Genomic DNA, 24,796 nt, shown 5'->3' with positions numbered 1-24,796 from the left:
TTGTATTTAACTCTCCTAAGCTTCTCAGGTATTCAAAAGCTATTGTCAAAGATGGGGAAAATACACCATGCTCTATTAAAAAGGCATCTTTAACAGGCACATACCAATGTGCAGCAACACTTCATCAGGAGGCAGGTTGTTCTTCAAACCAAATGAAAACAACAAATTCCTTGTTACACACAGTAAACTCTGCTGGTTTATACTTTCTCAAATTGATTTCCACTGCCTTGAGCTAACATAGCTTATGGGTACCAAGTTTTCAAAGGAAATGTAAGCGCGTCTTTATATTACACCACTTAGTTTTAGTATGACTGAAATTGTCTAAACGTTGTGCCCAGCAGGGAGAAAAGAATACTTCTTATAATTCCTATCAGGGAGTAGTTAATTATTTATTGAATGCCATCTATGTTAAGGCACTATGTTCTGGGAAAAGCAAAATTGCATAAGAGTGTCCTCTGATACTTCAGGGGCAAGCTTGGAAAACAAAAAAATAAGTACTTCATTTTAAAGAAGACAAGAAATAGTAGAAGAGAGCTTGATTAATGACCAAAATAAGAGACAAATGACTGAAGGTTGGCAGAGGATGAAAGGGGAACTGAGTAGCCTTGGACAAATGAGTTTGGAGGGCTTGAGAGTAACTGGTGAGGGCAACTTAGTTGGATTAAACTTTGTTTTGTGGATGAGTGGAGAGGACAGACTAGCACTGTGAGGAACTGTGTGCAAAGCACAGCAGCTCAAAGGGAAGCGAGTTTGGCGAAGGAGCTTTTAAGAGATAGAAATTTCTAGAAGAGTCGTGCTTGGAAATAAGTTAGAAAGATATTGGCTTGAGATATTGGATGGTGAACTAAGATGTTGGTGTTTATTCTGAGGGCACTGAAGAACATGGAAAACTAGACAGGCCAAGGACTGAGAATTTAAGACAGTGGTTGACAAAGTGTGTCCCCACAGAAAGGTCACCAACATTCTGAGGAAAGTCTTAAGACTGACCCAGGAGCCCCTTCCCTGTTCTACTGAATTGGAAATATCCAAGTGGGAGCCCAGTATCCCATGTTTCAGCCAGCATTCTAGATGATTCTTTCACTCAATTTCAACACTATTGATTAGACAAATTAAAATTACCAACTTGTATATGGGAAACACAGGGTACCTGGAATCATAGGCAAAATACCAACCCAACCACTGAGGTAGCCCCTAGTCAGGACGGCTATTGTAAAACCAGCACAAACTAATGCTAGTGAGGATGCACCAGAGAATACTACGACCAAATGACCCGGATACTCTGACTCTATGTCCAAAGAAAACAAAACACAGCTTATTGAAATAGACCTATATTTCATGTTTATTGTGGCACCATTCGTAAAGACAAAAATATGTAATCAATTGCAGTACCCAGCAGTGGATGCATGGATAAAGAAAATGTCATAGGTATCTAAACAATAGAGTAGTATTCAACCTTGCGGCAAAACGTCTGGAAGTGGTGGAGGGACTTCTGTGAAGTGGAATAACAGACACAGAAAGCCGAGTAACATTTTCCATTTCATAAATGGAAACTGCAAAAAAGTAGAAACGACCTCAAAGGAGACGGTAATAGAACTGAATAGGATACCGATCACTACTAGGGACGCAAAGGTGAGAGGAGGGAGGGAAGCTGGGCAGTGGGTACCAAAATGTATAGAAACTGGAGAAGTGCATTCTAGTGTTCTACATCACAGGAGGATAACCGTAGTTTAAACTGCCTACTATCACCATCTCTCAGTGCAGAGAAATGGTAAATATGTGAGCAGATGGAAAAGCTGTTTATTTTTCAGAGTTGACAACTTCACATTGTGTACGTACACTGAATTGTCAAACAATACCCACAAATGTGCACTGTTCTTATTCCAATTGAAAATAAATCAATTCATAGCTGAACAAAGCAAACTGTAAGATTTGTCTGCTTACAGTGAGCAGAAAGCTGAGAGGGCAGTATGGCAGACACAACATGGCTGTTCCTTTCCAACTTGAACACTAAAGGGAAGAAAGAGTAAATTTTTAAATTATTATCTGTTTGACATTTAGTGGCGTTTCAAGGCTACCTTTTAAAACTCTGTGCTGAAGAAGTGGCTAACAGTGCATTCTGCACTTACAGAGAACCTGAGTTTGGTTCCCAGCATCCGAATAGAGCACTACACAACCACCTGCAGTGCTCAGACACCCAAGGCCCCCTTCTGGTTTTCAGTGGCATCTACACTCATGTACAGGTAAACACACATATGTACAAATAATTATATAATAATTTAAAATCCACATGATTTGAAAATAATAAAAATGAATCTTTTTATAAAAGGGTTTCTCTCTTAGATGCTGATCATCAAATGAAATTTAAAAGGACCACATGTCTGTGGAAATTATAGTAAACTGGCCTTCCTGCTGCTTCTGGTTTAAGATAGAGACTCCTCATCACTGTCTGTATGTCAGGAATTCATGATAAAAAGCTCTCTCTTCATGCTGTTCACATAGATTATGAGTCAGGCAATGTTATTTCCCTTTTCTGTAGGTAGGGAGAGTAAAAATGAAGGTGTAAGAAGACAGTACAATAACTATATTCTAAGAATACAGCAAGGAGTGGGTCCCTCAGCCTTGAGTAACATGTGCCCAGAAGACCAGAGACGGGGGTAAAGAATTCACACAGCCCCCAGTTGACTGTTTCTGTGACTCTTCGGAAGACTTCGTGCTGTCTACGTAGCGGGGACAATGATGGGCAGATACATAAGTGGTTCTACTTTGCTTATTCCTTAAGTAATTTTCCATTAATAGACACTAGGGGTGTGAGGGTCCATTACCCGACCTTAGGAAACAGGTCTTTAAATCAAGCTGGATGTTTGTGGTCCAACCCAAAAGAGGGAAGACAGCAAGAACTTCCATCACTGCCCTGAAGAGTCTACTTGAAGAAGATGGGAACAGAGGGTCATGTTTGCCAAGACTTCCACTTCTCTCTGCACTTACCTTTATGTAGAATAGGAAGATTCTGACCCAAATTCTGCCTCTAGCCCTGTGAATGGACTCCCCGGTAGGCAGTCTCACAAGCCAGCCTCAAGTCACAATTCTGAAGCACATAGCACTCAGTGGGAAGGCTACGCCTCACACTGCAGGGGATAGGCCCCGCCCAGCCATCCTTACAGCTTTCTGCAAAGACTGAGCCGCTGAGTTTACACCCACATGGGCAGCCACTGAACCAGGCGAGCAAGGCTGTAGGTGGCCAGAGGCCAGCCAAGTGAAGCTACTGACTCCAGCCTGGAAAAGCCAAAAGGGTGACTATTCCAGGAAACGGGTAATGGCTACGTGGTGTTTCTCAAGTTGGGCAAAGCCAGGCATGAAGTACACAACCATAGGGTCAGCTATGCAGAGCAGCAAGGCCCTGGAGCTGAGAGAAGCCCATCTTCTCCTCCCACACAGAGGAGCAACCCCTACCCTGACTAGTTGTCGTTCTTATCTTTTGTGTGCTCTGTGGCTTGTGTGACCTTGATTACACTTCAGGAGTGTGCAAGGGGTTTTATGACTGTTAAATTCAATTGCAGAGATGAGAGGTAGGAACTCTATTATTTGTTTGCATGTGAGAAAAAAAAATGAGGCACAAACAGATTCAGAAAAAGCTGAGGAGTAACGACAGGAGCTGGTCTTTGTATAACCCCTACACCATCACAAAGATCCTCATAACAAATGCTAGTCCAGAGGCCACACTGATCAGACCAAATTTTTAACTATATCAGACTAAATTGTTTTTGCTGTTGTTAACACCCAACAAGTGGGTGCTCCTGAGCAAACCAGATGGGTTGGTTACAGGAGTGAGGAAGAAAGGGAGAAGAGGAAACCCCATGTTTTTCCCATGGGGTTGCATTGTGGATATCTTCATTCTCTGGGCACAAATATGGTAGCAGCTCACATACTTACTGCTAAATATTCCTATGAGAAGTGCAGGTAACAGGCAGCCTGCTCCTGAAGAGAGGGAGATGACTCATCTGTTCTTTAGTGTTCTAGCTACCATTGCAAAGAGGAAAATACCCAGCACTCTCAGACATCAATGAAGCTAAAAGGCACACTACTGTACTCATTCTGAAAATGGAAAGGCCTACAATTCGACACTACCACATCCCCAAGTCCACAAGACTAAAACCCCAACTGTCTTTTACCATCTCCAATTTGGCCTTGGAATTCTCTGGGCAGAGTACCCAGCTGTCCATCTGGTAAACATGTCCCATGCACAAGCAACAGAGGACAGAACATTTACAGGAGCACAAAGGGAAACCTAGGTAAGTGAGGAATAATTCTAAAAGTGAAATGCTCTGTTTTTCAAAATGGTATTGCGAACTTCAGTGCTAAAACAGATTGACTTAAAAGTATAAGGAATTTTAGAAGCTACCCAGGACTCTATAAATTATTTTTCCCTGATAGGGTATTAGCTTAGCAGGCTACCCTTGATGGTGAGCATTTGTATGTGTGACCTCACTTCCTGGTGGGTGGCAATGTGGGACAGGTCAGTTCGGTGGCAGATTTACCACATTTTGTATATGTTTGAGATTTATTCCCGTTTTTCAGATATAAAACACCGCTGGTAGATCCTAGGATGCAGTACTAGTACAATGCCTGTTTAAAAAAAAAAAAAAAAAAGATTCTTTCAGGGAGGTAAGAGTTGGGGGTGTGCTGTTCGTGTTCAAGACACTTTACATCTGTTGCTCAGCTGGAAAGACTGTTAAAAGGCCATTAGAACCTTAAGGTAACAGACCTGGAAAGCTATGACAGGCAGGGAGCAATTTGCTGTTTGTGTTAGGAGTATCGGCTTCAGCCACTTCCTCCTCGTGGGCTGAAAACAGCTTCTGTCAGGAACCATGAAAATCAATTCCACAGTAAGCAGGCTGAACCACGGCTGAAGGTGGTCCACCTACCAACAGGCACTGCGCAGCAGAGCCTCCTTCTGGGCATCTGTGGCACCTTGCAGATGTCCCAAACCCGTGCTCTCCAGCAGAGCTGGAAGCTGTCAGCAGCTTGGTGCTTCCAGGAACCTTCGGGCTTATCTCTTTGGACACTGGTTCTCTCTCATGCTTAATTAGGTTAAAATCCGAATGGTCACCCTGAATGAAGAGAGCTTTCAGAAATGTCGGCCTGCACAAAGCCTGCGCTTGCCTATTTGTTCCATTTTCTGCTTTCACAGATTATAGTAATTGTGAAACAGACTCATTTTCTCCCCCCAATAAAACAGCTTCAGGGACTTCTATGGCATACAGAACATTTTAAAACTTTGTTTCAAACATAAGGTCATATTTTTGAAAATATAAGTATTTCAGGGGGTTAACAATAGTTTTGCCAAGAGTTATGCTTTACAAACTAATGGTTAGAAAGGTTAAAATTCATTTGAAAACAAGTTACAGCCTCTTCAATAGTAGGAAATTGCATTCCAGCTGCAAAATGCAACCTTGGTTACCACATAAGATCATTCTACCCAATGAGATTGCATATTGCCAACCTTTTATTCACTGAAGATCTTTTATATAATCAGACCAGATTCTAGATAAAGAAGAAAGTACCACTCAGATCATAGCTGCTTATGCATGTGACTTCTATAACATTATTACTTTTACATCAATAACCCAGACTGAGAAAATGATTCAAATTCATGTGTTAAATATTTTTTTGTTAAAACAAAATAAAAAATGCACAATTTCCTCTTTTTGTCATGAATATTAGATTAACCTAACCATGTTTTTAACTCCAGTTTAAATGTGTTTATACATTACACATTTCAGACAATGCAGAAAAATGCATTTGTATACTACCTTTTAACTCTCCCTTCAAAGCACATAATGAATATCTGTAAACAATGCTAAGATATCACCAGGTTATTGTTTTGCTGATGGAGAAGGAGGCAGTAAGGAAGACAAGCGTCCTCCTAGCAGATTTGTGGGTAGAGAACAGAGATCTGCCATTCTGAATGGTACTTCATATCAGGTTGGACTGGCCTTCAGACGAACCACATGGTAATTTATGTGAAGAAAATATAGTCTTCACTGCACTCATAAAAAGATCGGCCTAAGCTTTAAAATGCTACCTGACCTCGAGACGCCTAATACCCCCGAGTCTCTGAGAAAGTGCACAGTGAGACACCACGTAATCGTGTGAGCAATAAAATCACAATACCAGCTTTTCGCACATTAGCACTTGATACTGTGAAAGTGAAGTCTTTGTGCCAAGTTCAAGGCAAGACAATACAGGAAGATTTCTAAGAGATCATCAGTCAAAGGTGACCAAGGAGCCTGAACTTCCAGGGGTGACAGATGAGATTAGGGGTGAATTCTAACTCTTCAACTGAAGTTCTAAAGACTTTGAAATCCTTTATTAGGCAAATAAAAAACATACGTCGCTGACAAAATCTTGATTTGTTTACAGGTGGCTTGTACTTACAGCTCAACCAAACCTCTTCTGAAATCAATTTCTTGGTAGGAATAGGTATAGGGATCTGGAAGGTACATGGAGATACAAGAATGGCTTCTTTCTTAAGTTAGTTTCCAACACTTGCTCCTTTTGCAATAAAGCACTACACTGAACTTTAAGAAAATAGCATTTTGGAGAGAGAAAAAAAAAAAAAAACCACAGCACTTGTATGTTTTACATTTTGTTTCAGCAATCATTAGGAGTCAGAAAAAAATTAGGAAAAGCAAGCAGCTATAGACAATAATTCCTTTTAATTTGTTCCAAATAAAGTTTGAAGCTTCTCACTGGTACATAGCAATGCTTCATGAATGATGACCTTTTTGAAGTTCACCTCACAAGTATTATTGACTTTAAGGTATTCTGATCCATTAAGAAAATGAGTGAAAAGTATTCATCCTTCTTCAGAAGACTTCAAAAGCCTTTTTTCCCTGCAAAGAAAATAGTTGCCTCAAATGGACTACAACTTTAGGAGGCACTGTCCAGAGTTCATTGGGATCCCTGGAGGAACACTGGTCCTGTGTCAAAGCTGTCCTGGGGGCACAGAGGGACAAAGGCGAGTTCTTAAAATTCCAAGAACTGTAATAGGGGGCTCTCTTGCCCATGATGAAACTGTGGAGCCCTGGTGGGCATGCTCAGAATGGATCTGCTCATCTGTAATTAGATACATTCAAAAATGAAAAATAACCAGCTCTGTATTTAGTTTCCTTACATATGAACCCAGAGATTGGGAGAAAATGGCTAGTCCTGTACCTGGAGGCCAGTGTGGGCATAACTGAAAGATGAGGCAGAGGGGTAAAATTCCTCCAGAGCAGATAAAAGGGCCTATATAATAAGATTCATGTGTGCCGAAAGAAAGCATGCCAATTTAGCAAGGACCTTACAGTGAAAGAAACTTCTAATTCTGTTGCCCATTTCCCCTTCTAAAGCAATGCAAAGGGTCCTTTTACTAATGATGACAGATCATTGGCAGCAGCCAGGAAAGTCCTTTTGGTTCCAGGGACTGGGGAGATGGCTGTTTTCCTCAATTTCCCCAAGTGGCCATGGTATAATCTCCAAGAAAACCTGGAGAGATAAACAGTGCAGTCTAGAGTATCAAAGTACTCTCCTGATGGATCAAGGTAGAAAATATCACACACACACACACACACACACACACACACACACACACACACACACAAAAAAAAAAAAAAAAAAAAAACCCGACATTTAGCTGTTCATGCTGGCAGAGTCTGTATTAAAACCCGCTTTGCACCCTCAGTGTTGCTCTTAAGAGATTCAAGGATGATAGGACCAACAACAGCGTCATCACCCAGGAACACTCTTGAATGTAGATTGTAGGCATGATCTAGTCCTACTCATTCAGACACTTGGGGAGACAGGACCAGACATTTGGGTAGAGTCAGCCCTTCAGTGCTATCAACACGTGGAGTTCATGGAGAAGTCCTGACCCTGATCCCTGCCTTCTTACTGTGGAAGCATATTGTGATTACTTCAAGAAGGGAGGGAGAGAAGGGGGAGGGAGTAAGAAGTCCAAATATTGAAGAGCACAAAGGTAGGAGTTTTATGAGATGTTCCTAATGACTCCATGTATACCTCCTGAGATGATCCAACCTCTCTGTAATTCCCAAGAGCCAACTAGTAAATGTTTAGAAATTGTTGGCAACTTGGCGTAGGTGCTGCTAAGAATGTTCCACAGACACTGGCAAATGTCACCACACCGGGGACTGCTTCTCCTTCCTCTCCAGGACAATTCAATACTTGTTAGTTCGCCACTAGCCAGAGTTAAGAATGTCACAGAAAATATCTATTGGATTCATACAACCTAGGCAATTTCTCTCAAATTTCTGTCATCATTCAGTTTGGGGGGATTCCTCTTAAGATGATAAACATTAACAAAGTAATTCATTGGCCATCAGCTACCAAGTTGGGGTGTAACTATGACTACTCTCCCCTGGAACCATATTCTCTTTCTGTTTCTTCTCTTTCTTCCCTTTCCTTCCCCACCTCTCCCCTCCTATTCCCCTTCCCTTCCCTCCCCTCCCTTCCTTCCCAGTATGACCATAAGAAGCAATCCTGGAATTAGAAGCCGTGTCCATCTACTTCTCAACACTGGATACACACATGGGAAAATGGTCCCTTCCGGTGCCTTTAGCATTGACTTCTGTGCTCTAGCAGCTGTCTTGTGCCCATATGGAGATGTGTTAGAACAGGATCCAGGAGCAGAGTGAGGAGCAAGCCAAGGCCCCTGCAGATATGATAAACATGCTGCTTTCTCACTTCTTTCTCCCTGACCTGTGTTGGGACTGTTGCTGTGTGAAGAAATAGTTGTATAAACAAAGTGAGGTGGGATTTCCTCTAACCTGCTGCCAAAAGTATCTCGACTGATACAGATGATTTCAGGCAAGGGCTCATCTTCCTTAGATGTGTGTATTGGAACCTCTACATGAGTGAGTCTAGATTTTAAGTTCCTTTTAGTCCATTAAAGTTTATGCTTTTTCTCTTCTCTGATTGCCTCATTTGCCCCTTCTTTTCTCCCCTTATCTTCTTCTGGGACTGTCCACTTACTGCTTAGAGAGCCAATGCAGCATCTCAGCTGTCCTTCTCTCCCACTGGGCCTCTAAGAATACTTTCTCTAATCCATCTTCTTTATAGTGCTCAACCAATCTAAAACAATACTCCCATCATGTCACTTCAGCGCCAACAACCCAAGATGATGACCTAATTCCTGCCAAATTCATCTGAGGACGTCCAAAGATCTCAAAAAATCCAGCCCCACCCATGCTGCTCAATATAATTTTTCATCACTTCCAAATAAATTCCTGTCTCTGTTGTCCTTTACACACCCGCTATCCACTCCACCCTGAATTCCACCTTCTATTGCCACATCCTTGCCAAACACTGCCCATCCTTCAAGGTTTCTCCTTATATTTGGCCACTTCATTCTTTGATACCTGTCCTAATAATCAGTAATGACCTTTGAAATTTACATGATCCCCTAAACATGTCTTAAATTCTAAGGAGATAATGATAAAACTTAAATAGTTCTCTATTTTTTTTTGAAAGATTTAGAATTGTTTTTACACTTGCACAATACAAAAGCAAAACTCTAAGAATTAAAATTTTCTGATGTACATGGTTGATTACCTGGCTATTGGTAACCTGATGTTTTCAGAGTATTGATAATTCATCCAACCTTACTTCAAAAATATCTATCACACACTGATGTTGTTGACAATCTTCTGCTGGCTTATTGATGATAGTGAGTTTTGTATTCACTAAAAAAATAAAAGATAAATTATGCCAAAGCATTGTCATAGCCTTGGTAGGCCAGTGAATGATTCCTGGACATTTATTTCTCTTTTAATCTCTCTCTGCCTGGTCCTCTCTCCCCCACCCATTCACCCACACTGTCCATGGGCAATCACATAGTGATGGTTATGTAAATAACATTTGATTGCTTGATAATCTCAGGCAGCACCCACTGAACCTAAGTATTTGATGATTCCTTTTTCTACTTCCATGGTCAGTCACCACTCCCATTCAAGACGGTAGCTCCTCTCTTCTTGTGTTTATATTCTTCCCTTCTAGGAATTTCTAGCGAAGAAGTCAAAGCAAGACTTCAAAACTGTGGCCTATTCTGATGGAAATACTTCTCCAAGGGCCCTTACTGCTCTCAGATCAAAGGCCAAGTCCTAAATAGGGAGAGTTCAAAGCATTCCCAGCCTGGAGCAGGATGAGCAAACAGAGGAAGTCCTGCGTGTGTGTGTGTGTGTGTGTGTGTGTGTGTGTGTGTGTGTGTGTGTGTGTGTTGAGCATGCAATAGAACTTCACAATATGATAGAAGTGTCTAGGGCAGAGAGCTGCAAAGGGCTGAGCATCTTAGGGTTCTAGTCCCAGAGTTTGCTTCAGCCATGGGACACAGGACAAGCATAATTCACATGGGATCCCAGGCAGGCAGGTCCTAAGTAGGTAAAACACCCCCCACCACTCCACCCCCACCCCCCCTTTAGTTGATTTACACTTAAAACAACTGAGTATGTAAGCCTTGAGTTAGCATCTGTAAACATTTCAGTCAAAGGGCCAAGCTGATAAACACAGGGCTGATATGCAAGGGTCTATCTTTGGGACTCTTACATTGCTAATCTGGCCCTTGGGTTCTGATTCTCTGGCTTTTCTTCCCCACACATCTCTTCTCACCACAGCCCATTACCACAGGTTCTGGAATTCTTCTCGTGTTTCCCAGTGCTGTCACGGACATGTCATATGTGCATGCTCCTCTGTCCCCATCCTTACTGATAGCTTCCCATGGTTCAGATCACACTGCATTTCCTTAATGAAAGACCCTCTGTTTAGATGAAATGATCCCATAACTATGCTACATACTTATCTCAGCTGGAATGACTAAGTTTTCAATGATGCCCTGAGTTTCTTCTTGGGGGGGGGGGGGGCGCCCCCGCCCCCGCCCCCGCTGGAATCAAAGTTCCCAAGAACAAGGCTTGGGGGATTACACTCCGCACATACACAATAAACACTCACTGCCTACATGGGCAAAGTGCCTGAAGTAAACCAGATGTTGCTCAAAGGTAGACTCATTTCTATGTTCCTTGTTACTGTTTCAAATGCTGGAGAATAATGGTAACCAAGTGTCATTAAAATCAGATGATTTTCATCTAGATTATTACAATTAGAAAATTTTACCCAAGACTTACCACTATGGATTCCTTTATTTACATATTTTCTAAACCAGAGATTTAAACATTTTTTGTTATTGTTTGGCTGGTTGTTTTCTCTTTTTCTTGTTGATCTTGTTTGATTTTTTTTTTTTTTTTTTTTTTAGGACAGGGTGTCATCATGTAGCCCAGGGTGGCCTAGAATCCAGCTCCCCCAGCCTCAACCTCCTTAGTGTAGAGATTACAGGCCTACCACACCAGAATTGGCAATGCTTTTCAAATGGTGCTACAGAAAACACTGGCAACTGGATAGTACTAGTTAACTGGTATGTTATGTAAAGTTTCATTATATGCAGTGAAAAGATGGGACAGCCATCATAAAACCTTCATCTAGTAACTGATGGAAGCAGATGCAGAGATCCACAACCAAGTACCAGGCTGAGGTCCAGGAGTCCAACCAAAAAGAGGGAAGAGGGACTCTATGAGCAAGGGGCATCAAGATCATGATGGGGAAATCTACAGAGACAACTGAACCAAGCTCATGGGAACTCACAAACTTTAGACTGACAGCTGTGGAATCCATGGGACTGGACTAGGCCCTCTGTATAAACAAGACAGTTGTGTAGCTTGGTCTGTTTAAGGGTCCCCTGGCAGTAGGATCAGGATCTAGCCCTGATGCTGCATTGTTGGAGCCCCTTACATACAGTGGGACACCTTGTACAACCTTCATACAGAGGGGAGGGGCTTGGATCTGCCTCAACTGAATGTACCAGGCCTTGCTGACTCCCCATGAAAAGCCTACCTTTTCAGAAAAGGGGATGGGTGGGTTGCCAGGGTTGGGGGAGGCTTGAGGGGAGCAGGAGGAGGGATGAGAGAGAGATCTGTGGCTGGTATGCAAAATGAATAAAAAAATTTCTTAAAAAATATGACAACAGATTTTGGCAGATGAAGTAAGGTAACATCAAGATTTTGAAAATATTAAAACAGTTGTTTACATCTAGATAGCTAGGACTCTTCAGAGATATATAAATTATGGAAGAATTGTATGTTTTTTATGTTTAAATAAGACAGGAACTGGGGTTAAACCATTGATCAACAATTATTTTACTACATGTTTTACAGAATAGGTCACATAACAGAAAAGCAGAATTTTGAATTTTATGAATGTCTAGAAGTTTAAATACTACTTTTTTCCTTCTAGAAATGAATAGAATCGTTTTAAGCACAATATTTTAAGGACAGAATGCTGTGTACTTGAGTCAGTCCTGATAGTGGCCTACATTTCTAGTCACAAACTATTAAGAGACAATTCAATTAAAAGAAATGGGTCTTATGTAGAAAAAAAAAAGTGTGTCAGTCCGTAAACAATGAGATTCTCTTGGTAAGTCAGCTGAGATAACTTTGTTTACAAGGAGCATTTTCAATTGACTCTTACTTCAAAAATGTAATAGGAGAACTGCCTAACAACCTGAATTTCAGATGGCTTGATATCTGAAAATAGGGCATTATTTTAGAAATCTAGTGACTTGCCAAACCATAGAAAGAAAAAACTTGAAATTCAGCTAATTAATCTATGACTCACTTTATTCATCCAAAGGACTTTGAAGTAGCCGTCCATTGACAAAGTAGAGGGCAAAAGTTGGAAACCTTTGAATAGGGCAGAGAAATGGAACTTAAAGTTTATCTAGATCTAAGATGTTGAAGACAGTTATGAAGGAGTAAGAATGACCAACACTGTTTTTCCACTTACCTTCCTGTGACATCTACATGTGAATGGAAAAGAAAATGAGCTAAACACCACTGAAACAGAGCCAAGCCTAGATGTGTGTGTGTTGCAAATATATATATATGAAGAATGCATATCCATATATATGAGGCCAGCATAGAGACTAAAAACATAAGAACACCAGCAAAATACGAAAAAAGTCCCATTTTCACAGTAGATCTTGACATAAGTCTTTGAGAAGTTTGCATCAAAAAAACATGAAGATAATTTAATGCTTTCTTTCTTTTCTTCTATTTATTTATTTTTGGGTTTTTTGTTTGTTTGTTTGTTTGTTTGTTTGTTTTTTTGAGACCTTCTCTGTGTAGCCTTGACTGTCCTAGACTCACTCTGTAGACCAGGCTGGACTCAACTCAGAGGTCTGCCTTCCTATGCCTCCCAAATTCTGGGATTAAAGGCATGTGCCACCACCAACAGACATTTAATGCTTTTTTAATGTCCAAATGTACCCCAACTCTTAGAAAGTATAGTAAAACACATATTAAAAACAGTTGGTTTTAAATTGTTTCCTATTCTGTGAAAGTAGAATTTTGCTCTAGCTTCTATTCTCTGGGTAATGATCTATCTTAAGCCCTGTTGGACCAACCCAATATCCCAGGTTTTCGACTAAGCTAATATTCTAGTATACCCAGTACTCTGAAAGAAACCAATGCATATATTTTATATAACCAGATAGATACAATAAATGAACTGGAAAAATGATTTGGAAATGGTAGATGTTGCAGCCCAATATAAATTCAGCATTCACAACCTGTGGGGATGTGTTGGCCCACAACACACAACATACACACAAGAGGGGCAAAGAATAGGTCTTGCACATGTGATGTCAATAAATTCTGAGGGCTTCATTCTACAAGACAATGGGCCACACTAGAGGTCTGTGGACTCTCAAGCCAGTGCTCCCGGGTTTGGGTTTCCTTCTAAGACTTGCCAGCTGAGTCACCCTTGGGCAGGCTCCTTAAGTCTTCACTGTTGTCCTTTTATTTTTAAAATCTATTCTAACTTATTGGAAAAACTAAGTAAAAGAATATTTTCTTTTGAAGTATTTTTGTATTTATTTTGTGTTTGAATCCTTGTCCTTGTGTATACACGGGTGCCATGGCCCACATTTGGAAGTCAGGGGACAACCTGAAAGAGTTTGCTTCCTCTTTCCACTGAGTGCGTTCCACCAATCAAACTCAGGTTGTTAGGTTTAGCAGCAACCACTTTAACTAGCTGAACCATCTGGCCCACTTAAGTATTGTGTATAAATAGGTGATGGGCACTTAATTTCTATATATGAAGTACTAAACAAAGTTTCATTAGATAAATAAAGAGGAATCACATTGAGCTAAGAAGTTACTCTGAAGTGTGAAGTATTATAAAGATCTCAACAAAGCTAAGTACAAGAAATTCTAAAACAACGTTCTCCGAATTCTCATTTATGTGGGTGATATGTTTCACTGTGCACATCCACACAAGGCGGGGGGGTCACGGTGTGAGTATGGGTGTGAGAGTGTAGGTGTGTGTGCATAAATGGGTATGAGTCTATGTATGAGTGTGTGAGTGCGAGCAAGAGAGTATATGTTAGAGTGTGAGTATATATGAATGTGTGTGTTGCTAGAAACATAGTGCCCTGTGAATACCAGGCAGGCACACCTACAGCTAATCTGATCCCCAGCCTAAGCAAGTGCTATTATCTGCAATGGAGCTGTTTGAATGGGAATGATGAGCCTTGAGGGAAGAGTGAACCTTTGATCAGAAGGTCCCTTACCAAGCTCCTGATGCTCTGAGCTTAGGATCTTCCCAGGACACAGAAACAAGAGAAAACAAGCAAGGCCATTGTGAAGGCTTTTGGCTAGATTTCTGGAAACACTCCTTGTACCACAGGAATTCCCAAGTATTAGAATGGATCACTAAGAGAGGCTCCAGAGTCGGCTCCCTTGGAGATCTTCCAAGGAGGAGAGCCCATCTAATTTGCCGGCGTGGGTTTAAAATCAAGGCTGAGTAAAGATTGATGGTGCCAACTCCCACCTCTGATGGCACTTCCTAAGAGCTGAAGTTTATATATTACCTCTAGTCCCCTCTGATAGTCTGAAGAACATCTCTCTACCCCGGGAAGAGAAAAGGGCAACATTGTTTTACAACTGTGAGCTTGGAGTAAAACTTTAAAAAGGTTGAGATTAAATATAATATCCTTTTTACTTCTCAGCTATTCCACTAAGCAACCTACTTGCCAACACGGCTCAACTGGAACCTGGAGCAGGAACAGCAGTTCTTTTAAATGCAGGTTTCCTGACAGACTAGCCCATGCCATTTCTCAAGCAAACCACCAGATGTGTAAGCAAGGCAAGGGATGAAAAGGAGTTTAAAGAAAGGATAGCCCCCACACTAACTCTTACCAATACTAGATAATTGAAGGTAAATATTACCAAGAGCTAGGGAGGACAGGAAGGGTGCGTTTAATTGTGATTTTTCCAAAAGCAATAGTAAATGCAATTTACTTCAGCACTGTGTAAAGTTTACTTTGAAAACAAAAATATGCTCCCCCAAATAGACACTCTTCAGTTATCTTACAATTCATTATTATCCTATCAAATGTGCCTTTGACCATACGGGAACATGGACCTTGATCCTGCCAACCAGCATTGAATGACACTGGGCTTAAGGTAAAAAGTCCTCAGCTTGCACTCATTCTTGGCCCAAGTGAGTTTAGGGAGGTGGATATATTTTCGGAATTCGGAGCTATTAGCAGTAGTCTGTGATTTTTTCAGGCAGTAGGGAAGACAAAAAATATACAACAGCCAAAACCTTCTGCAGCTAAACTACTTCTGAAGCATGTGCACAGCCACTGGGAATGGTTCTCCAGCAAAGTAATTGGTGACTACAGAAATTATTTACAATGTGCTTCTGCACTCTGATAAGTCAGGCCCCCGGAAGGTGCTGAGGGTCAGTGCTAGTCTCCTGGGAGTCTCATTACCGACTAAAGAATACCGATGCAATTTAAAAATACTTAGCTTATTTCTTCTTGGAGATATCTTATCTGAAATCACGTTGGGAAATATGTGTGTTTAAAAGACACAGTTTTTAAACCGCCAGATTAGAGGAGAAAACGAGCTCCTCCAAGGGATCCCTACTCCAAGCCTTTTCAAAGTTGAATTTCCTGAGATTTGGGGAGTTAAAAAGGTGAAGCTGATCCTTATCAATTAATTAAAAAGAATGAAATAACAGTAGACAAAGGGAATGGAGGGTTAAGAAACTTAAGGAGCTGCAGGCGCAGTCCCTTTCTAGTCATTGATTAACAAATTAGGCAGTGCTGGAGTGGGGTGGGCGAAATCTCAGAGACTAAAGAGTAGTCTTATAATTCACTACAGCTTCTGCAGCCTTCTTGACCCGAGGAACAGAACGCCTGACTGTGAATTGAAAAAAAGCTCCTTCTACATAAAGCGCCGCGCTGTTTGTAATGTATGAGCATGGTTTATTTCCCTTTTGGCAATTGATAGAAATGTGTTAATGGTGATGTAAGTAAAGACCCTCATTCCTAGAGTTTGGAGATCGACCGTAATAAAGCAGTAATTCCACAACGTATTAAAACTAAGATGTTTTAAGATATTTGCAAGTGTTCCCCATCACTCCACCAGTTCTTTGGCAAGACGCGGTCTGGTGGCGTTCCAGCGATCTGAGGTCACTTAGGACTTCAGCTACCCGGTTTGAGCAGCCCGCGCCCTCACATCATCTCCAGTCTTCTCTGGGCCTCTTTCAGCTCAGTTCCCACTCAGCTAAAGGATTATCTGTCCCCTACTCGGTTCATTCACCGAGCCCCAAAGAAGCTCGGGTTCGGTTGGAGCTAAGAGCCGGAAAACACACACCCAGGCTTCAGCACTAGTTGGTGGAGCCCGAAGGGCCGCACACTACGGCTGAGGGTGGGGGTTCGAGAGCTCCGGAGGAAGGAACGCCTGGGATCCGGCGAGCCACGGCCCGCGAAGTGCAGACCCCGGAGACGAACGCCCCCATCGGGTCACCGGCTTAAGTTAGCTCCGCGTGCGCCCGCGGGCCGGAGCGCGAGACCGCGCCGGGTGGCCGGGTTGACTCCTCAGCCCGAGTGACCAACCGCAGTCGGGGAAGCACTGGGGCACCCTAACGGGAAAGCCCGCCCCAAATCTGGAGCAGACAGACTGCGAAGCACCCCCTCCTCCCCCGCCGCTACAGCCCCGGGGCTCCAACATTCAGATCCTGGGGACCGCGGCAACGTGTCCCCTTATGTGGCCGGTCCCCAGCCCAGGAGCCGAGCGCTCGGTCCCCGGGAAGGACCTGGAGAACCGAGAGATGGAGTAGAGGAACCTCCGCGTCTCTCCACCGCCCCCGCCGGCGCGAAGGCGGGAGTGGAGAAGGCGCCACTCAGACGGTGGCGCTGAGAGAACTGTGGCCGCAGTTCTCCCAAGTTTGCCCCGGCGAGGGGGATGCGGTGGGCGCCCCGCTCAGCTCTCTGCCTTCTCTAGCAGTCTCCTCTCGACCGTCCCCAGCTCTACCGGCTCGGCCCGACTCTAGGCCAGCCACCGAGGTGGCCGGGCGCGGGAGCAGACGCAGAGAGCGAGGGAGGGGACGAGGGTGCTCCCGCGTGTGCACACAATGAGGCGGCCGGCACGCACACCTTCCTCCCGCCGGAGAAACGGGACGAACCTCAGCCGCCTAGATGCGGGGACGCGGGGTCCCTGGGAGCCACCCGCAGAAAGTGAGCACCAAGTGAGCAACAGGGGGGAGGAAGAGGGAGCCCCGCCGCCTCTCGGGGCTGCAGCAGCGGGCTAGGGCCCGCGCCCGCCCGCGCCTACCTGCGATCTCCTGGTAGGGGATGTCCGCTAGGCTGAATCCCTTGGCACCGTAAGCCTGGCGGACCTCGCTACAGCTCCGAGCCTTCACGTCCGCCGCGGCCGGGAGGGACAGCAGCAGCCCGGAGAGAGGAAGAATCACAGCCCGGATCCAAGAAGGCATGGTGAAACGTGCAAGTCCACCTCGGCAGCCCCCAGCTCCCTATGCGCTCTTCACCTTGCCCCTGGAGCCGAAAGCCCGCCAGAGCCTGCGGCGCGCTCCTTAGCCGCTGCCCAGCGTCACCCCCTTCCGCCAGCCGAGGGGACGAGCCGTGCAGCTCTCTGGACTGCGCTCAGCAAACTTTTATAAGCCAGATGGAGGATGGCAAGCCAACCAGGGCTGGCTGGGGAATGCAGCCGGCTCGGCTAGCCGCTGGGGTAGAAAACGGTACGAGAAAGGCGAGAGAGGAGAAGGCAAATAAATGTCTTTTTTTTTTTTTTTTTCTTTTTCTGTTTTAAATACCACAGTGGGGGCGTTCAGAGCAGCGGTCCGAGTTCCGAGCCGCAGAGTCGTGGAGCGCTGCGAGCTCGCCTGGCCAGGGTGTGCGACGAAGGTGGGACCGCGCGCCGGCTCCCCCCGGAGGGAGATGGACAGGCCGGCGCGAGTGTGTGCGCGCGTGTTTGTGGGTGTGAGCGCTGGACTCTCGGGGAGGTGTGTGCGTGGAGGTATGTGATGGAGATGTACGGGATCCAGGGAAACCTCAGCTTCACACAGACTGGGGGAGCCTGTGCGAGTCTTCTTGAAATAGGAAGAGAGAAAATCCTGGAGACTGACACTGGAGAAAGGAGGGAGGGAGAGAGAGAGAAACGTGCTACCCAGTGCACCGCCGAAATTCAGAGGCAGAGTCGGCCGCAAAACCTGGAATGGATCGCGAGCCATTAGCTAGGAGGGAAGAGATTAGAAACGCAAGGTCCCTATTTTCTCAATCACTTCACAAGTCTCCATACCCATCCGAAATGCTACCTTTCCTGACATAAATAAACCACAATAAAAAGAGAAAAAAAGTGTTTGAGGCGAGTAATTGTGATTGCGCTATGTTTTTCTGGAGATAAAGAACAACGCATTTCCAATTGTTGCTCTTGCCACAGTGTAACTAACACAAAGCCAGGGAAGAAATAAACACAGAAAAGAAATCTGGGCGCGTAGCAGAACCATCTCTCTCGTGGCTAGCTGCTTTCTGCTTTTCTCGGTGTTTTCATTTTCTAAGTACAAGTAATGCACATTATTAGAGAGCCATAGATTTTTACTCCCCCCTAAATCAATCTCTCTCTCTCTCTCTCTCTCTCTCTCTCTCTCTCTCTCTCTCTCTCTCTCTCTCACACACACACACACACACACACACACACACACACACACACAGAGAGAGAGAGAGAGAGACAGAGACAGAGAGAGACAGAGAGAGACAGAGAGAGAGGATGAACCTACAAAACACTTGCTTCCTAAATCGCTAGGCTTGGGTTCTCAGTGTGTGCAGGTACAATAATGGCAGAAGGTAAGGCGTGAAGCAAGACATTGGGAAGGGCATGATGTCTTAACCTTCTCTCATCAGATACTCTCAACACACTGACCTTATCCTTTTCTTCCTAGTTTTCAGAACTCTCAAACGGAGAACCTAGTGATTTTCTCCTTCCAGTTCTGTGAAATGGGATGAAAGTGGAGATTCTGTTTTAACTAATTTCCATGGCCTTTCTTATGCCACTGAGCATGGAGATCCTGAAAATGGCCAATCAGAAAGAAGAAATGCTGCTCAATAGCGTAGCCACGTGGACATTGTTTTCACAGTTCTCGAGAAATCACTGCAAGGTGAGGCCTAGTTTTGTAGAACTGGACTGTAAACCGCAGGAGGATATTCTCCTGATGGTTGGTGACCAGAAAGATTCTTGAAGTCTAAATCCTTCTGTCTGCCTCTGTGATGGGCACCTTCATCATCATCATCATCATCATCCTCATTCAGTATATCTTCCTCTCCAGTAAGTCCTCCTTAACCCACCATCAGTACGACTTCGAGGAGGGTCTGGGCTTGTTTTAGAATTTAATCTGAAGCGGTCCCTACAGTGTGGTAGAGTGCTTGCTTTACACAGGGACTTGTGCTCTGTCCCCTAGAACTCATACACGTGCCAGCACTGTTATAACAAAGACAGGAGGAGCTTCCTTCAGGAGCTTTAAGTCTGTGGCAGTCCCTGTCTCAGAGAGGTGGTAAGGGGGCTGGGGGGCTGGAGAGATGGCTCAGCAGTTAGGAGCACATGCTGTTCTTGCAGAGGACCAGAGTTTGGTTCTCAGCTCCCAAGTCATGTGGCCCACAAACATCTGTAATTCCACTTCCAGAAATATCTGACTCCTCTGGCTTCTCGGGTCTCCTTCCCTTACACGTGCACCCACACACGATCACAAATTTGAAATGACAAAAATAAATCTTTTCTTTCAAGGAGGTAGACAGCAATTCTAAGGAGACACGAGAGGTTGTCTTCAAGATTCCACCTACATGTGTGTACTGGCAAATGCATATGCATGAAAAAGACAGTTGAAATGGCTTATGATTATTTAAAGATTGCCTAATCCTTTTACATTTAATGAGCAGTCAGTACACCTATATAGCAGCAAACTACTGTACCCATTGTAGACTTGTTGGAAGATTAATGCATGGGAAATCACTTGTTCCCTCAAGCATAAATAGGTGAGCTTAAATTGACTGGGAAGGGTCAAACAGCTTGGCATTGGTTTGTGAACTTTAGTCATACCAGAGAAAAAGGGAATTTGCCTAGTCCACTTAATGTGTATTCTGCATTGTTTGAAGTAGGGTTAAAAAAAAAAGGTTAGAATTCTATCTGGGGCCACACCTTAAGGAGGTATTGAAATGAGCACGTGGTATGATAGTAAATTTATAGGAAAAACCTGACTAGAAATAAGGGGACACCTATGACAAAGAGCTTGAACCCCAGCCCCTACATTTATTCTGGGCACAGTAAGGAAAAAGAAGATTGAAGAATATTATACAGAGGAAGCAAAGACAGAAACAAGAGAAACTTCAGGAGGAGGTACCCATAATACTCTGTCACCATGGAAAGGATTTAGGTGTGTGAGACATAAACTAGGAAGATGGGAAATGAGAAGAATATGAAGATACAATTTGAAAAATGGATTTCTATGATATGGTGCTTGGCTTGGTAGACAAGAACAGTAATTAATATCCTGAGGTTGGTCCTGTTGGAAATACCTGGTATGGGCACTAAGACTTCTGTTTCCAACTCACTTTCCCACCCTGGCTGGCTTTCAGAACCCATGGAGCTATATTATAATTGGAACATTACAGACTTCGGGTTTTAGAGAAAACAATTTGGCCTTCAACAACCACAGGTGCAGGCAAATTGGGCAGCCTCTGTCAATCACCCTGAGAAATGTGTTTGCAGGCTCTGTATTCACCCCAAGGAAATAATCTCATTGGCCTAAGTCACTGTTGGCCATCCTTTTTCCTGTTCAGTTAAATGGTGTAGAGTTGGAGTGGAGGAACCATTTCTGACCAAAATAATTTAAGATGAAATTTCTAGGAACTATTTTCCTGATTAAAAAGCAAGAGGAACATAAGAGAGCTGACTAGTTGAGAGAGCTTACTGATCTTCCAGGAGGTCCAAGCTTAGTTTTCAGCACTCATATCAGGTGGATCACTGGATCACAACTACCTGTAACTCTAGCTCCCTGGAATCCACTGCCCTCTGCTGTGGATATCGCTCTGTGTAAATAAAGTTCTGATTGGCCAGTGGCCAGGCAGGAAGTATAGGCGGGACAAGAGAGAAGAGAATGCTGGGAAGTAGAAGGCTGGAGGGAGACACCGCCAGCCGCTGCCATGAGAAACAACATGTAAAGACACTGGTAAGCCACAAGCCATGTGGCAAAGTATAGACTAACAGAAATGGGTTAATTTAAGATAGAAAAGGTAGATAACAAGCAGCCTGCCACGGCCATATAGTTTATAAGCAATATAAGTTTCTGTGTGCTTTCTTGGTTGGGTCTGAGCGACTGTGGGACTGGCGGGTAAGAGAGATTTGTCCTGACTGTGGGCCAGGCAGGAAAACTCTAACTACAGCCCTCTCCTAGCATTTGTGGGCCTACACACACACACACACACACACACACACACACACACACACACACACAGATGAAATAAAATTTGCTGGCTAATTTTATGTCAACTTGGCATAGGCTACAGTCATCTGAGAGGAAGGAAATTCAGTTGAGAAAATGTCTCTGTAAGCGTGGGCTGTAGGCAAACACGTAGGGCATTTTCTTTATTAGTAATAGAGGCAGGAGGGCCCAACCCATATCAGGTAGGGCCATCCCTGGGAGAGTGGTCCTGTGTTCTATAAGAGCAGGCTGAGCAAGCCATGAAGAGCAAGCCAGTAAACAGCACCCCTCCATGGCCTCTGCATCAGCTCTTGTCTTCAGGGTCCTGCCCTGTAGTCAGAGAGCATCTCTCCAGGATCCACCAAGCCTCCACGGTCCCATAACCCACGTATAAAACAATCATACAGATACTTATATTATTTAAACTGCTTGGCCATTAGCTCAGGCCTACCATTGTCTAGCTCTTACTTTTATATTTAGCCCATTTCTGTTAGTCTATACTTTGTCATATGGCTTGTGGCTTACCGGTGTCTTTACATGTTGCTTCTCATGGCAGTGGCTGGCAGTGTCCTCTTCCAGCCTTTCTGTTCCCAGCCTTCTCCTCTTCCTTGTCCTGCCTACCCTATCCTTCCTGCCTGGCTACTAGCCAATCAGCACTTTATTTATACAGAGTGATATCCACAGCACTTCCCCCCCCCCTTTTTTTTTTGTTAAAAAAGGAGGGTTAACTTTTACATAGTAAAATTACAGATAACAAAACAATTATCAAGCAAGAATTATAGTTACAATATTAAAGAAGATATCCTATCTTATATTTGTGAGTCTAAAGTTTTATATCTAACTTATCTTGTATCATAACTGAGAAAATTATAACTATCTAGTCTTTAACCACATCAAAGACCTCAGAAGGATATAATATTATCTAAGAACTGGGAGAAGGATGCAAGAAACTTTTGGGAGTCTTGCAGAGTAGACAGAGACAGCTGGCAGCCTGGACAGTCACCTAATGTTTTTTTTGTAAAGTTGGGGCATTTGTCTTCAGCCCACAGGGCTAGAGTCTTTCGGTCACTTCTCTCAGTGTCCTGTAGAATGTCTGGCAGTTTCCTCTGCCAAGCAGGAACCTGAAGGACCATTTTGTCAAACAAAGTTCAGTGGTCATCTTTCTATGGGTCCTGCACGTCCAGTCGATCAAGCAGTCCAGGCAAGAACAGTTTCTTGCCCAAATGGCTATTTTTGCCAAGGTGAAGATAAACTCCATATGAAGTGTCTTTAATGCCCATCCTCCTCTCTGAAGTAAATTGGTGCTGCTAGGCGCAGACATGTCTCACTGTCTAGAAAGTCTAAATTTTAAAAATATTTTAAATGTCATATTTTGTAGACCTTTGAAGTGTTTGAAGATTACTTGCCTATCTGAAATATCTCTGTGTATACCTAGAAGACTTAACTAACATGGTTATGAGTATGATTATCATAGATGACCAATTATTAATCTATTTTTAATTATCCATTACAATTTTAAATGAGCTATATAAACATAATACCTTAAATACGAGTAGAAATATGCACACAGTATAACAAAATTAACTTCAATTTTGTATCAATAGACTAAAATCTACACCAATGTAAAACATTTTAATCAAGTTGTTGCTCTTTAGAAGTAAGTTCCTTAATCTACCCTTTTATCCTGTTATATCTATATCACTGCCCTGTTTGAGTTCCTGCCCCAAATGCTTTCAATGATGAACTGTTATGTATGGGTGAACTGACTTCCTTCAATGATGAACAGTGATGTGAAAGTATAAGCCAAATTAACCCTATCCTTCCAAGTTGATTTTGGTGGAAATACTAAGGTTCCTGCTTTCCTATTTGAATCACCACTCCAGATCCAGACCCCTTCTTACATAGTCAATAATCATCCTGCTGTTTAGGTATACTATCATTTGGGTTTTCTGCTTTTCAAATGAAAGCAGTATAAACACAGATACCATTCTAAAGTCTGAACAAGAGAAATGGAGGAAGAGACAAGTATAAGAAAACAAATCGGAGGTATCATTATAGAATCCACATCGTGAGATTTTCCAGCATGGAATCAATTGCAGGGTACATGGAAGACAGTGGTACAGGAGGATGACAGAGATGCCTCCAGGTAACCCCAGAGTATCATTAGTGTCATCCCACGGTGTGTGCCAGGCCACACAGAATCACGTGTAAAGTGGGCAGAAGGAAGATGGAAACATCAGGTACAAGGCCGAGTGCTTTGACCATGAAGACGGGATTTCTGATAGTATTCAGGTGGGTTTTCCACCAGAAGCTTCTAGACTTTAGAGAAGCTGACACCAGATGCCACAGGAACTGAAATGTAATCTTACTTCCTTCTCTTTTCTGCATGGCCCATGTTTTCTACAGGAAATTCAGTTTTTAATAAGAAATGAATTTTTGAAATGAATGTCATACTTTTCACATGGGGGTATTTGATATAATTTCCAGAGCAAAATAAAATTCTTACCATTATCTCATAAATGTAAAACAAACAGCTATTAACTTTTTCTGTGTAAAATAAAAACTCTAACCTATGACATTTTTTATAGCTTTTAAGACTTCATGAAATTGTATTATAATCTCAAAATTTCTAAAAATACATTTTTAAAAACTGGATTGGGTCAAAAGAAAAATAAAAAAGCCACAATTATAAACTTTAACATTGTTTTACTCAGTTGTAGTATCTCATTGGATGAGAGACTGGTTGAATTTTAGCTTTTCTTTCTGTGTGTTGTAGTTAGAGTTTTCCTGCCTGGCCAAGTCAGGACAAATCTCTCTTACCCGCCAGTCCCACAGTCCCTCAGACCCAACCAAGAAAGCACACAGAAACTTACATTGTTTACAAACTGTATGGCCATGGCAGGCTGCTTGTTAT

General features: G+C 43.1%; 1 protein-coding gene and 1 long non-coding RNA gene across 3 annotated transcripts in view; one reads left to right on the top strand and one right to left on the bottom strand.

Moving 5' to 3' along the window:
* The window catches only part of Gpc6 (glypican 6), a 1,076,942-nt gene extending 1,058,374 nt beyond the window's left edge, over positions 1–18,568 (bottom strand). Inside the window, exon 1 of one of the 2 annotated variants that reach the window (XM_036199808.1) lies at positions 17,727–18,568. In XM_036199808.1, coding sequence (XP_036055701.1) covers positions 17,727–17,886 — 160 coding nt within the window. In that variant the 5' untranslated portion in view covers positions 17,887–18,568. The remainder of the gene's footprint in view (positions 1–17,726) is intronic. The other variant, XM_036199809.1, reaches the window with a different exon arrangement.
* On the top strand, positions 16,643–18,780 carry LOC118591475. The gene is made up of 2 exons (XR_004945932.1): positions 16,643–17,629; positions 17,744–18,780. It is a non-coding gene; the product is annotated as an uncharacterized LOC118591475 (long non-coding RNA).
* Positions 18,781–24,796: the final 6,016 nt, after the last annotated feature.

Source organism: Onychomys torridus, chromosome 9 (genome assembly GCF_903995425.1).
Source record: "Onychomys torridus chromosome 9, mOncTor1.1, whole genome shotgun sequence".
In the NCBI taxonomy this organism is placed as follows: domain Eukaryota; kingdom Metazoa; phylum Chordata; class Mammalia; order Rodentia; family Cricetidae; genus Onychomys; species Onychomys torridus.
This window is presented reverse-complemented; position numbering and strand designations above follow the sequence as displayed.